Genomic DNA, 15,000 nt, shown 5'->3' with positions numbered 1-15,000 from the left:
TGTTCTTAATAAATGTATACATAAGTAAATAAATCTTTTTTATTAAAAATAATTTCATTTTGATCCTAACCCAAAGGCCAAGAAAATGTATTTCTAGTCGAGTTTTACGTTCCAAACATTAGCTACATCAGATGAAAATTTTATACATTACATTTTGTATTGCATATTGGGCGGTCTCATTTTTTACATCTTTGGGTGATAACATATGTACAAACATGAAATTGCTTATTATATAAACTACATTATAAAAAAGGAACTGTGTGTGTGTTCTCTATGGACTCCTAAACGGCTGGGTCGACTTTTTGGAAATATCACACAAATGTGCTTTATTTGCCTGGAAATGTTCTTAGATAGGTTTTGTATTGGAATATTGATAAGAATCGATAAACGATCGTTGAAAAAATCCGACGACAGAAGGAACAGGCAATGTTTACAACTTATACAGTCTAACACCACAAGTGCATTTAAGAAATTTTTATTACTGCACAAGTAGAAAGGCTCAGCATATAAAATCAACAGTAGGCTCTTTGATATGACAGGGTCGCGTTAGAGATGAATGCTTCTGTTTAGATCCCAATTGAGCCATAATACTTGACTTTTGTCTTTTAAACTTTAATTCAAGCCGTTATATATAAAAAATGATTTTATAAAATCAACAGTAGGTTCTCTACAGTGCAATGTATATTCAGCTAGAGGAGGCAATCAATCGATTTGATTGAAAAATGGCTGATTTCACCAATTTCGATGACAATAAAAATATGAGAGTGTGAAGCATTTGTTGATTATTATTTAATCCCGGACAACGTCGAGTCTCCCTGCTAGTATAAACTATTTGTCTGTACATGTTATTCTTTGATATTGCTGTTTCCTCTACATTCTCACAATATATTGATTGGAAAGAGCGCCCTTTTTCACAGAAGAGACATTACTAGTCTTTTTCTTCTCTATCGACATTTTCATGGTAGGTATTCGACTGAGCTCCAATTTATACTCCCCTGCCTCAGCAAAAAATTCACGACAAAAAAACTCATCTGGCTATGACCACTATAAATAATTTTCCTTTCTTTCTTTGTGTACCTAAAACTAAATGGAACTTCCATGAGCGAGGTTTGTTTCCAAGAGCAAAACAAAGACAATGGTTGAAGACAAAAAGAGGTTTATTCGTTTATGTTCATTTGTTCTCAATCATTGTGCAGTGAAGAAGACAGGAAACGGTCGATAATAACTGCTTAGCCTTATTTCATCCAATCTGCTTCCAAGCGATATGATGAGTTATTTATATTTGGGCTATGTAACTTCACACCTGCCTCCAGCACAGAGGAGGTCAAGCTGAAATCTGAGTACACTAAGCTGACCTCAACTGAACCCTACTTCCTGTTATTCTCAACCAAGGAAATTATATTCATCCAATATTTAACCGAAGTACTGTTGCCACATCTGGGGATGTGCCGCTCAGGGCACTCTTTCTTGTCTTGACAGAGCACAAAATCGACTTCGAAATCTAGTGGGAAGATATCCTCTTCTCTTCTCTACAGCCTCTTTCCCACAAACGTGTGGTTGCTAGTCTTTTTTTCTATTCTATCATTATTTTTATGGTAGGTGCTCGACTGAGCTCCAATCTATGGTCCTTTCTCCTGTAAAACATTCACAACAAAAAACTCATCTCTCTACAACCACTGTAAAGAATTTTCTTTTCTCCTTTTTTTAAAAAAAAAAAAATTATTTTCACCCCAAACAAGACACAGTGCCACTATTTGTGAAGAAGTTTACATGGATACTATGTAGGGAGTTGGGCAGCGAGATATCTGTTCACATTACACTTAAACTTCTACCTGTCGGTATAGTCAGGGAAGCAGGGACCCGGAAGAGAATTCTAAAGTCTAGCAGTTTGAGAGAAGAAGCTATTAGAGTAGAAGGCTTTAACTTCCATAAGCATAGTTTCTTTCCAAGAATTATTCTTCAATACCACGAGGCTGTTTCCCAGCTGAATACAGCATAGTCATTTTCAAGTCTAATGTTCACAAATTCTTGCAGATTTGTTCTCTTAAATAATCAAATTCTGTCTTAGTTTCAACAAGCTTTACCAATCTTCATGGTGTTGTCTAGCTGTCCACCATAGAAACTCATTAACTCTTATCCTCAAGTGGCCTTTGGGCCTTGATAAGCGGAGGATCATCAGTACATTAAAAAACAAAAAACGGTTTTTACTTACGTGGAGACTTTGACAGGAAAGTGCTTACAAATGCAGGCACAGATGCAGCATAATGGCGGTACGGCAAGAGGAAGATGAGAGTCGTGAAACACGCGGACCAAATTGCTTTCACCGGCGATAAACAAAACAATCATTCGTTGGAAGATGAACATCGCCACCGACAAATAACTGAAACAAAACAACAAAGACAAACTTCCGGTTTTAAATAAATAATAAAATAATAATAATAAAATAACGAATAAAAAAATCTCGGTGCTAGTGCATTTATTGATCCGCGCTATTTTTTAAATAGTATTTTCAAGTTTAAAGTTTTACAATATCTTCTTTTTATTATTAAATTGTAAGGTTAAAGCAGAGAATAGGTACAAAAGATCCTCCCCACCCTATGTTAAGATTGGCTTTCTAAATAATAACGTTATTATTTCATCACGGATCAATAAGAGCACTAGTACCAAAATCTCCATATTAATAACATTCTAAGACAACTTCACGTGTGTCGGTGTGTTCCCCTCGCGAATATACAACTTTAATAATTATACACGTGGCGCAGTGGTTAGAGTACTTGGAAAAATCAATTGAAAATAGTTGAAGGTTCAATCCTCAGTGTGGGCGACCGAAAAAATATATCTGCCAATTACTTAGGACCTCTATCCAGCCATGGCTTACGAAACAAGAGCATGCTACCCTCGTGAAGTAAATAAAGGATTCCGCTCGAAATTCCGTCCAAATTCCCGAGTTTGGGAGAAACATTCCAGAGTTTGAGAAGATACACCTGAAGAAGGTCGGAGGTTACATCGACCGAAACGTTGTGAAAATCGAGCTCAAGATGAGAACGGTAATCCGATGAATCCAAATAATATGGATAACCAATCCTCATCTTCAAAATTCAGGAACGTCAAACGCATTGAATTATTTATTTATTTTATTTAATTGCAATTACTCAAATATTTATTTCAATCAAAAATCTTATCGAATAACATGAAACGAACCTTTAAAATCCTATTTGAAAATAATTTAATCGCAAAAGTAAATCCATCAGAATGCATTTTGGTTGATTGGGGAACAAGTTAGCTATTTTATTCTTTAGTTAATAGGTAAGGAATCCTTCAGACTTGGAGACTAACGCCATCGACGGTGGCTGAATAAGCCGGTCCGGTCCTGGATTTGCACTGTCGGTTGTAGATGTCGCAGGTGTTTGCACGATAATGACCAAAGTAAAAAATCAGTCCACAATCCCAATTTTTATTTATATTTTATTTCGGCGAATTTTATTTATTTATTTATTATTATTTTTTTTTTTTTTTTTTTTACCATCTAACGCTCCATTGGCAAATCGTAATGAAAAATATTGTCTCTGGTTTATTGTGATGCTCTTCAGAGACGATAATATATATATATATATATATATATATATATATATATATATATATATATATATATAACATGGTATTCAAAAACAAAATAAACAGGAAGAAGATACTTAAGAATACTTAAAAGAACGGTAAGTCAAAACACGCAAAACTCATTTAAAAGATGACAATCAGAGCAAAATTCATCAAGTAAGTTAATAATAATAATAATAATAATAATAATAATAATAATAATTGGCTGACAAGGAGTCAAAGTTCGACGATTTGCCCTTTGAAAACTCTACTAAACTCCTCCGCCAATTTTGGGTCTAAACACTTGAAATTTTAAATGTAGGTTAATTGGACATGGATCAAACTTTTAAATTTGATTTTAGCCACCCAAAAAATAAATGTTAAGGTGTCAAATTGGGGTCAAAGTTAAAAAAATAAATTTGACCTCTGCGGTCTCTACCAAATTACTCAGTCAATTTCTTGTCTAAACATTTGAAATTTTACATAAAGGATATTCAGAGATAGGACAAGCTTGTTAATCGGTTTGGGTCGAAAATTTGAGCTGCCAACGGGTCAAAATTCAAAAGATTTGACCTTTACGGTGTCTAGCACACTACTCAGCCAATATTGGATCTAAACATTGGAAATTTATACATAACGGGTATTCAGACATGCAAACAGTTTAGGGGCGAAAATTTGGCTGCCAAAAGGTCAAATTTGAAATAGGTGACCTTTGCGGATTCTACCAAATTCCTCCGCCAATTGTAGGTCTAAAGACTTGAAATTTTAGATGTAGGTATTTGGACATGGGTAAAACTTTTTATTTTGATGAGAAGGCAAATAAATAGCATAATTCGTCATTTATCTAAGAAGGATAACTCCCTTTTACTAAGAGCTTCGTTCGTTTTTTTCATACGAGAATTTAAGACGCTGGAAGCAACGCAATATCAAGAAATTGTAAGAAAAGAAACGCGCGACCATATGAAAATAAATAAATAAATGTCGACCTAAAAAACATTTCGAAAACAAAAGAAAGTGTAATGATAGTTGCAGAAGAATAGTAATTTTTATTAAGCAAAATTTTTTATTAACAAAAGAAAACAAAGAATAAAAAAAAAAGAAACGAATGGTGCGATTACATTTTTTTATTAAATGTTCCCCTAAAAAAATAGCAGTCGTAGCTTCCTTTTCTTTTAGCATCCTGTGGATGAAAATATTACAAAAGAAAAGGAAACTGCGACTCCTATTTTTTTTTAATGTAACAAAATTTGGTCCTTGACAGATCGATTTTTTTTTAATATGTCGTTTTAGTCAAAAACAATATTATGTAGTTAATTGTGATGGAAAAAATAGTAATATATTCAAAAATTATAAAAAATCACTGAGTAGAACGTTATTTATAGTTAAAAGTAATATTTTACGGAAAATTAGGTAAAATCACATTTTTCTTAAACGTTAGTAGTCTACACGCAAGGGACACAACACCGAAACGAATATTTTTAGATTACTTCTTCATAGCTGCAATATTTGTTGTTCATATTGATAGACTTTTTTTTTTTGTTAGTAAAAACACAATAGTAGTTATTCTACTTGATGAATTTTCGTAATTTTTGGATATATTACTATTTTCGACATGACAATTAATTACATAATATTGTTTTTTCTTAAAACGGTACATTTAAAAATCGACTTGTCGACTATATCTTAACAAGCACCTAAAACTTAATAAAATTTACGATTCCTCTGCAATTATCATTGCATTTTCCTTCTTTTTTGTTAAAGACTTAACTTTTGTGTTATTAATCTTATAAACTTTGTTATATTAAAAAGGTGCTTTTCTTTTGTAAAGTTTTCATTCTTTGCTTTTTAAATTTAAACATTTACTTATAATTTTTAATTAGTCGCAAATTTATTTTCTTACAATGCCTTTAAATTGTGTTAGTTTCAGCGTCCTAAATTTTCGTATAAAAAAAATGAACTAATCTTTTTGTAAAATGGAGTTATCCCCCTTACATTGTTAGCGAATAATGTACCATTATTATAACTGGTGTGCGAATGCCCATGGCCTTTTGGTCAAGATCAAAGTGTAGTATCTGTTCTTCCATTTCTTGTTCTCTTTCGGTGGAGGAGAAATCCTTCACGACTGAGACAATTTTTATTTTTGTACCTTTTCTCCACGTTAAAAAACGACCCTGGTGTCTAACTCTGTCCCGTGGGGAGGCATAGTAAATAGGTACTTTATAATCAAACTCAAACTAGTGTAAGGGAGATCACTCGAGTCACTATATACGCTTGTCGTTTTTAGTACGTGATGAGTTATATTTCTTGAACCGTTGCTTTACCGTTGTTACATTTCGATATAAAAATAAACAAACTGAACTGTTGTTAGTCGTAGTACCATAAACAAAATCCTTATTGTTTTATTTACAACTAGCATGGGTGCCCGGCGTTGCCCGGGTGTTTGGAGGTGTATGCTGAGCAAAAAAAAGGGGGTAATTTTTTAAACTTTGACCCCTATTATGACCCCTGAAAATTTATTGTTTTGGGCTCAAATCAAGTTATTAAGTTAGATCCATGTCCACGGAAGCTATATCTAAAATTTAAAGTGTGTAGACCCAAAATTGTCGGAGAAGTTTGGTAGAGTTCTCAAAGCTCAAATCGTTGAACTTTGACCCCTTAATCGCCAAATTTCTGGCTAAAAACCGATCACATAGATTTTTCCAAATCTCAGTACCCTGTATATCAAATTTCGAGTCTGTAGACTAAAAATTGACAGAGTTATTTCGTAGGGAAATGTACACAGACACACACACACACACACACACACTTTCACTTTTATAGATATATAGATTTAAAATTTGAGTCTGACAGAATGACAAAATTATATTGCAAACCGATATATTAAACAAACGAACTTCGAAGAGACAAATGAACACATAAGTAAAAACAATTTGTATTAGAAAACATTTATTATTCCACGTCTTTTTTACAGACCTGACGACTGAGGTTCGCTCTTAATAAAAATTGTTTTTTATAGTCTTAATTTTGACTTCTTTTTTCATAAAAAACTAAAAAAAAATCAAGAAAGAAAAGAAATTTAATTTTATTTTTTCATTAATTTCTTTCTGTGCAAAGCAATTCTTTCAAACTTACTCTGTTTCCAAAATGTTTTTATTTTATTCCCCTCCCCCTTCATTCATTTTCATTTCTTTTGTATTGGTAAATGAATTCCATTTAAAAAAAAAACTGTAAAAGTCATGTTAAAGGTGATTAAGTTGGAAAGTAAGTAAAAATTTACCCTTTTTACTTTTATACGATTTCTGATCACTTTGAAAAATATGTATGTGTGTTTTAAAAATGTTTTTTAACTGCTATAATCTCATTTATATATATATATATATATATATATATATATATATATATATATATATATATATATATATATATATATATATAACAACGTGAGTATTCATATCGTGGGTTTGTATTACTGTACACATAGATTCGAAAAAATAGTCAAAAACAAATATATAAATACATGTTATCAAAGGCAAGATAAGTTACTTTTCTACCTAACTAGATATATTTTTTGTGTTTTTATTCAATGTAATATATTTATTCAGCTCGAAAAACATACAGTGTTTACCGATGTGTTGGAAAATTCAAGATGGCGTCTCACACCCTCTTTAACACCGTAAGTTTGGGAAAAGGTGTTATAAATAAAAAACTATACAAAATACTATTAAAAACCCGCCGAATATATGTCAACCTATGTCACGGTAACATATATTGAGCGAGTTTTTAACAGTATTTTAACCGGTTTTTTATTTATTACACCTTTTTCCAAACTTACCGTGTTAAAGAGAGAATCGGCCGCCATCTTGAATTTTCCAATACATCGGTAAACACTGTATGCTTTTCGAGCTGAATAAACATGTTAAATTGAATAAAAACACGAAAAATATATCTAGTTTGGTAGAAAAGTAATTTATCTTGCCTTTGATAACATTTATTTGTTATATATTTGTTTTTTGGCAACTTATTCGAATCTATGTGTACAGTAATACAAACCCGAAATGAATTTAAGACCACGAGTGAAATGAGAAAATGAAGAAAATCACATTTACTGTGTGTGTTTACTGTTTATGTAAGTCAGCGGGTTTGGTTGCCATAACAACGTGACGGTAGTGAACGTGTGTGTGTGCGTGTGTGCGCGTTTCGTGTAGTTTAGTTTCGTATAATAGTTTCGTATTTTTTTAATTTGTAAATAACAAGATATTAAAAAATTAAACCCTTCCAAGATGGACAATAAATAAAGCCATAATATTTTATGGTAAAAGGTAAGAGCGTAGAAATGATTGTTTTTTAGGAAATGTGATTATTGGATTAACCAATCAGAAATCGTCTGTGGCACACACATCTCTGTTTTTATAGATATATATAGGTCGAGGTAATTAGTTAAAGAGATTTAATATAATGTGATATATAGATAGATAGATTAAATGTTAAATAGATTTTGTTAATAGTACAGTTGAAATGATTAGAATATTTCCAATATGTAATAAGGTCGAGGTAATTAGTTAAAGAGATTTAATATAATGTGATATGCAAATGAGCATAAGTCATTCGATATGGGGGTGGTTTGTAGAATAGTATATAAAGAAATTAGGCAAAGATTCTTATGTCTCCTATAACAGAAACATCCTAAAATGGGTTCTAATGTTTCTCTACCAGGAGAGATCTACCCTCTTACCTCCTTTATATTTCGTTGATGATGGAGAGCTGTACACACAGACAGAAACACACGAACCCTATTACTTTATAAAAATATAGATATGAAAAAAGCAGCGTTTTCTTATTATGATAAATTTTGCCAATGTTTTCCACTCCCGAAACATGTACAATCGTTTCTATTTACTTGTCCTTCCATGAGAGAAAAGTTAGACGTTTTTAGTGTTTGTTAACATACAGTCGACAGATCGATTTTTTTAATGTCGTTTTAAGCAAAAACAATATTACTTACTTAATTGTCATGCGGAAAATAGTAATATATCCACACATTAGGAGAAATGATCAAGTAGAAAGTTGTTTATAGTTAAAAGTAATTTAAAAGTACGTAAAATTGGGTAAAATTGCATTTTTCTTAGACGTTAGGCACTAGGCAGTAGGAGTTTTAACGCAATGGACATAACTTCTAAAAAATAGTTGTGTCATTGCTGCAATATTTGTTGTCAATAGTTAGGTACGGGCAAAAATGGGCGGACAAAAATGGGGGACATAGTTTTGAAAACCGATTTGTCATAATTTTTTGTAGGTTTCCGACTACTGTTTGATTGTATTTGAAAGATTAAGGACTAAACTTAATTTCCAAAAGGAAAAAAATATTTGTACACGTGAAAAAAAAAAAAAAGTTATGAAAATGTTTTCACGGCGAGCTACCCAATTCAGCTAAATTTTGAAGTTAAATAAATTCATTGTAAAAATCCTTTAAAAGATAAATATTAGTTTTATGGATCTATTTCAAAGATAATTAGTAAAGTCCTAAGATATTGAATTAAATAACCCCCCCCCCCACACACACACACAAAAACACCTAGTTTGTACAAAACATAAATTAATTAGTCCAAAACCGAGTGGGTCTGCCGTTCGCAAAACGCAACAAACTAAAATTTTGTAAACACGAAAATTACGAAGGCCCAAAATTTCAGGCAGTCGAATGACTGTGAAAATGACGTCAAGTAATTAAAAGGGAGGAAGTTCGTTCCTCCACCCCAGTCACGCATCCGTAGATTCCTTTTCTGAACATTTATACTAATTTTTGCATTTTTTAATTTAATTATTTTTCTATGTTCCTGTTTTTAAATTATTTTTTTTTTTAATTATTGTACAATATTATATAAAATATGTTATGCCGAAAGTTTCACATTTTTTGCGAGCAAGGAAATTATTAAAATTTTGCTTATAAAAATTATGCAAAACCCGTAATTTTAAAAAGAAAGTAGATATACTTTTTGCAATTATAATTTTTTTGTGTGAAAATATTAAATAAGCAATGCTTAATTCAATGGTAATATCGGTAGTTCGAGAAATTCATTTTTCTTCGGGTTATATAGAATTTATTAATACGGATTTAGGGAGTTTTTTCGTAATGTTCCTATAAAAATTATTTTATTTTATTTTTATTGTTAAAAATTACAATGCTTTATTTATATAAAAAAAAAGCAAAAATAAATTCTTGCGTTTTTTATTTACTACAGAAAACCATAACTTTAGTAAAGGTATTTTTTGTTAAAACAAAATAATACATTTCCAATGAGATTTGAATAAAAATAATTAGTTCATTATATTCCGCGATCATTAGTTGATAAACACTGGAAATTTCATTAAATTTGCTTCATTTTCTGATTTTTGGTGAATGTTTAAATAAAGGGAGGGGTAAAAATGTTGTACATTTTTAGCATCGGCATTCAATAGACTTTTTTTTTTACTGCAAACACAATAGCAGTTGCTCTACTCGATGAATTTTCGTAATTTTTGGATATATTACTATTTTCGACGTGACAATTCAGTAAGTAATATTGATTTTGCTTAAAACGATTTGTCAACGATATCTTATAGAGTCTGCCAAACGATTGTGAAAAATGGACCGCATGTTACCGTGACGTCAGATTTGTGTTAACTATACGAACTATGGAAAAGTAGAAGCGACTTAATGATTTTTTAAAACCTTTGTTTATCTTCTTCAAACTGCAATTAATAATTAATCTTTGTTATAATTTTGTTAGGTTTTAAGATTTACACAGTTTAATGATTAATAATATTATAAACATTTGTATATTAAATATGAAATACGGTTTTTCTGAATGTTCATTTGGTTATCTACAGGGTTCCATATTTTGTTCGGTAAAAAGAGACAAACAAAATATGAGGGAGGGCTACAAAATGTTTAATATTTGTGCAATAATATTTTCAAATTGGTTTTAATCTGGCGATAAAATAGCTAACAAGAGTCATGTTTATATTAAAACTTAATATTTAAAAAAAAAAATTTAAACACAATTAATAAATCTATGTTGTAATGGAATATTTTGAAATAATGGAATTTTAATCTTTTAAAAATTAATTAATGTTTACAAAGTTTCTTTTTCTTGGCAATTCAACTGATTATAGTATATATTAATTTGAAAAAAAAAAAAACGCTATTTAAAAAAAAACATAATAATATTAAGTTTATATCAATTTTTTAATTGCAACTTTAAGGTAAATTTTTGTTCAATATGTGTATTTGAATTTTAAAAAATAAATATGTTTTACTTATTTAAACTCTTATGTTTCATAATAAATAGAAATTTCGATAGATTTAAATATATTTTGCTCGAATTTCGAAAAAATAAATGAGGGGGGGGCACGCACTAAAATATATTTCCCCTCATATATTTTACAAAAACTGCATTTTATATGTAATTTCATCCTAAAATTGATAAGTATCAAAAATTCCCGAAAATCTGACCATTAGTTGATTTTTGCTAGATTTATTAAATACGGGTATGTTTTCACGTTCGGAATATCCACTACATGGGAACGTTATTTTAAAGCGCCAATTATGTAAACACGATTTTCGTCTCGCAATTTCATTATTTTCGTTCGATAAAAAATTTTTTTTAAATTATTACTGGTTTATTTTGCCCTTCTTTTAAATGGTACAAAAGTTATACTAATAATATTAATTTATAATAAAGTTACACCGTGTTACATATAGGGTGGGGTAATTCTGTGGTGAATTTTGGCAGTCCCTAGTTAACTTAACAAACATCGATGCTTTTTTTTTGTTTTGTTTTTTTTTATGCAGGAGATATCGCCAAAAGGGAAAGGATAAAATTCCTGTCCTAAGAAAATCATCTGGTTGCCTCTTATTGTCAGAGACAGATAACTTATATACCTATGCACTTAACAATCTCTTGGTGGACATAAAAAAAAAACTAGGCCGGGGCTTACCTGGCCTTTGGGCCGAGATCACAGTGTAATATCTGTTTTTCAGATGCTGCACTTCAATTTCTTGTTCTCTGTCAGTGGAGGAGAAGTCCTTCACGACTGAGACAATTTTTAATTTTTGTTCCTGTTCTCCACGTTAAAAAACGACCCTGGTATCTAACTCTGTCCTGTGGGGAGGCATTGTAAATAGGAATATAAATCGTTAAATGATGACCAACTGACGTACACGCACTATATAACAAGACTGTCATATTATAACAGATCGAAAGATAGATTAAACTTTTTTCTTTTTTTTACTTACAAGGTAGATAGGAATTCCGTCATTGGAAACGACCGAGGAACGAACAGTCCAGCCAAAGCACAACAAGAGAAAACCTGGATAAATGGAAAAAATTTTTTAAATTAGTCATAGATGCAAGAAAGCGGTATTAAATATGTTGATATTATCTTTTAAGATTATTATGACATCAGAGTTGCAGAGTTGGAAAGTATAAGATCAGACTGACTCAAACGCTGTTTCCTAAAATTCCAACATATCTGACTGACTCCTTATTTTTAAATTTTGGATTTTGATATTCTATAATAATCAAAGTCAAATTTTAAAAAAATCCAACGCCGACTTATAGCATACTTACAACTACAACTCCTTCCGAAACCTCCAACGCTGAGCCAATAATACAACCCTGGATTCTATATGTAGATCCTAAGGAATGAGCGCATTGCACTGATGCTTGGTGGAGAGCAATGTCCTCCCAATGGCTTCTAAATCATTTCATCGCACAAATTTCACTTACAACTCTTTGGTTCTCTTCAGGCACGTGGTGGTGCTAGATAATATAAAACCCATCACCGACTAATTGTAGCAGAGTGCAAACGCATGTATGATATCTGCATCCAAATGAAGTACGTATGTGTGGACCGGGGATCACGTGAAAGAGATGGTTAAGAAGAGCAATTCATATATTAAATTAAAAGGTGAGGAATAAAGTTATATAATAGAGCGTGGATGCGTGTATGGCAGCTGTAGGCAAATGACCGAGCCGTGTGCAAGATGACGTCATGACAAGGAAAAAGATTATAAAAATTAGAAGATGTGCACAGACCAAGTATAATCACGTTAAAGTACCCGTAAATAAATGTCTGTTGCTCTTACGGAAAAAAATGAGTCAAGTTATTACTTGTCTTCTGTTTCTTGTGAGGTACTCTGCATACAACGTGTGGGTTCCGAGTATGGACATATAACGACTACGTTATATAATTATGAGGCAAGAATTCTAATGACTCGTCCACATGGTATTTCCATACACATTGTTAAATTTTTTTTCTCTATATATTTTGCTTCATAAGTGCTTTGGTCCTAGGAAAGGGTCATAAAGAAAGACTCTAAAACGAGTTGAGATAGAAAAGACTATATTGTACAAGTTGCGGTCCCTAAATGCCAGAAGGCTTTCTACTTTAATAGCTTCTTCCCTCGAACAGCTAGACTTTGGAATTCCCTTCCTGTTACCTGCTTCCCTGACTATACCTGATATGCAGAAGTTTAAATGTAATGTAAACCAACATTTTGTTAATCTTTCTTAGACGTGGTCCTAGTTAGTAGCCCGTTACGTCCAAGTGACAATTTGTCTGGTTTGCGATGAAGGTGAGTATAGAAAAAAAAAAAAAAAAAAAAATTGAAAAAAAAAAAAAAAAAAAAAAAAAGAAAGTGAAAACAGAGAAAAGGTTGCCGGCATTTTCCGACTGTAAAGTTAGACATTCTGTAATCTAGCGTTGTGTCGTATTAATTCCCCACAAGCATACTAAACACTGAATTTTTTTTTTTTTTTTTTTTTTTTACATGGAAATCACCACTTATTAAGGCCCAGAGGCCACTCGTGGATAAGGGTTATTACGTGTACAGTAATCAATGGGATAATATCGTAGTAATCGCTAGTAATGGAGATTTGATAAAGTGTCTTACTTAAGGGGTCGGTTTATCAGAAACTTGTTTATGTTGGAATTGAAGAGATCCAAGTTGTAGTCAGGTGGGAAACAGGCAAACGGAAGAGAGTTCCACAGGCGTGCACTTCTAAGAAAGAAGCTTTGTCCATGGAATCTACGTTTTGATTTAGGCATGGATAAAGAGTGGGCAAAATTATTGACAGTGGTTTCAGCTAAAGATTGGCGAGGGGGACCAGAGATTGGAACTCACACGAGCACGTCCCATGGAAATAACATTAAAACAAAGACAGGCTCGCAACGTCCCTTCTGTGGGAGAGAGGTTGCAGGGAAGAGAAAAGGGTATCCCCCACTAGGCTACGAAGTCTATTTTTGACTCAGGATAGACTGTTTTTAGCAGCTACTGCCCAGATATGGCAGCAGTACTCCATCCTTGGACGTACTTGGCTTTTATATAGATAGAGAATTGTATCAGCAGTAAGATATCTACTGAAGCAGTAGAAGGATCCCACCATTTTCCCACCATTTTCCCACCATTTTTCCACCATTTGATGTACGTGTTCTGTTTCAGATCAGGAGTAAAGGTCAATCCAGAAGTTTTTTTTTTGGCGAATGAATGGGTAAGTCCCATAGGGTGGAGCAGGTGATAGTGTGATTACAAAAGTTAAGGGTGAACGGTAGAAGTTCAGGAAATTTCTGACTTCTACTTCTTATGTCGTGTCATTTTCCATGCCATAGATGAAATAGGCTTGGGTCCATTGTTGGTCCGATTCTTCTGAAGATATCACATGATTTAAACTTAGCAGAATACATGGTGTGGGTTGCCATTACCTTCCCCCAGCACAGTGGCATCTGACTCGCCTGTTTGCACCTATCCGATGTCCTTAGCTAATCCGCATAGCTGCAGTCGAATAACGTAACTCTTAAAACCATAGAACTGTTGATCTGTTAGAGATTCATCCCCCTCCATGGCCATCCGACATCCTGCTGCCGATGTCATCCGAATTACCTTCTCCCAGATGCATGTCTTAATTAAGACTAGGGGTGCATCTCTTCAAGTGAATTAATGCATCTCTAGATACCAACTTGGAAATTTCTTATGACTCGGAGTGATCCCTATAGCACCTAGCCTTCCCAAATGGTCACCCATCTGATCCTGGCCAGACTCAAATGTGGACAAAAGATTTTTGAATGGCGAAGCTACTGAGGTTGTTGAGAAGTGTTGTTATATATTTGCTACAGTTGGTCATTCAATGTGTTTTTCAGTCTATATAATTTCTAATTGTTTCTTTTGTTGCAGGTCTACAATATATCTACCTGACAGTAAATAAAACACAACATAGCTGGTTTATAAAAATATTTTGTTTATTCCTAATGACAGCATTTTTCGATTTAATATGATGGGTGTTGACATCAGTGAAGGCATGTGGTGAGAATGTGGTGCGAATGTTTTCGTAGTGAAGAAAATTATGTCAGCTTGTCCTCGCTTTGTGACCA

At 32.5% G+C, this 15,000-nt stretch overlaps 1 protein-coding gene across 1 annotated transcript in view; it reads right to left on the bottom strand.

Moving 5' to 3' along the window:
- Positions 1–15,000, bottom strand: part of LOC145245857 (organic solute transporter subunit alpha-like) — a 99,481-nt gene that overhangs the window by 17,855 nt on the left and 66,626 nt on the right. Inside the window, exons 5-6 of the mRNA XM_080107565.1 lie at positions 11,867–11,940; positions 2,213–2,380 (exon numbers count right to left, since the gene is read on the bottom strand). Of these exons, the coding sequence (XP_079963691.1) occupies positions 2,213–2,380; positions 11,867–11,940 (242 nt within the window). The remainder of the gene's footprint in view (positions 1–2,212; positions 2,381–11,866; positions 11,941–15,000) is intronic.

This window comes from Euprymna scolopes, chromosome 23, assembly GCF_053919585.1.
Source record: "Euprymna scolopes isolate OS-2025 chromosome 23, ASM5391958v1, whole genome shotgun sequence".
NCBI classification, from domain to species: domain Eukaryota; kingdom Metazoa; phylum Mollusca; class Cephalopoda; order Sepiida; family Sepiolidae; genus Euprymna; species Euprymna scolopes.
The sequence above is the reverse complement of the archived record's forward strand: the minus strand, read 5'-3'. Positions and strand labels throughout refer to the sequence as shown.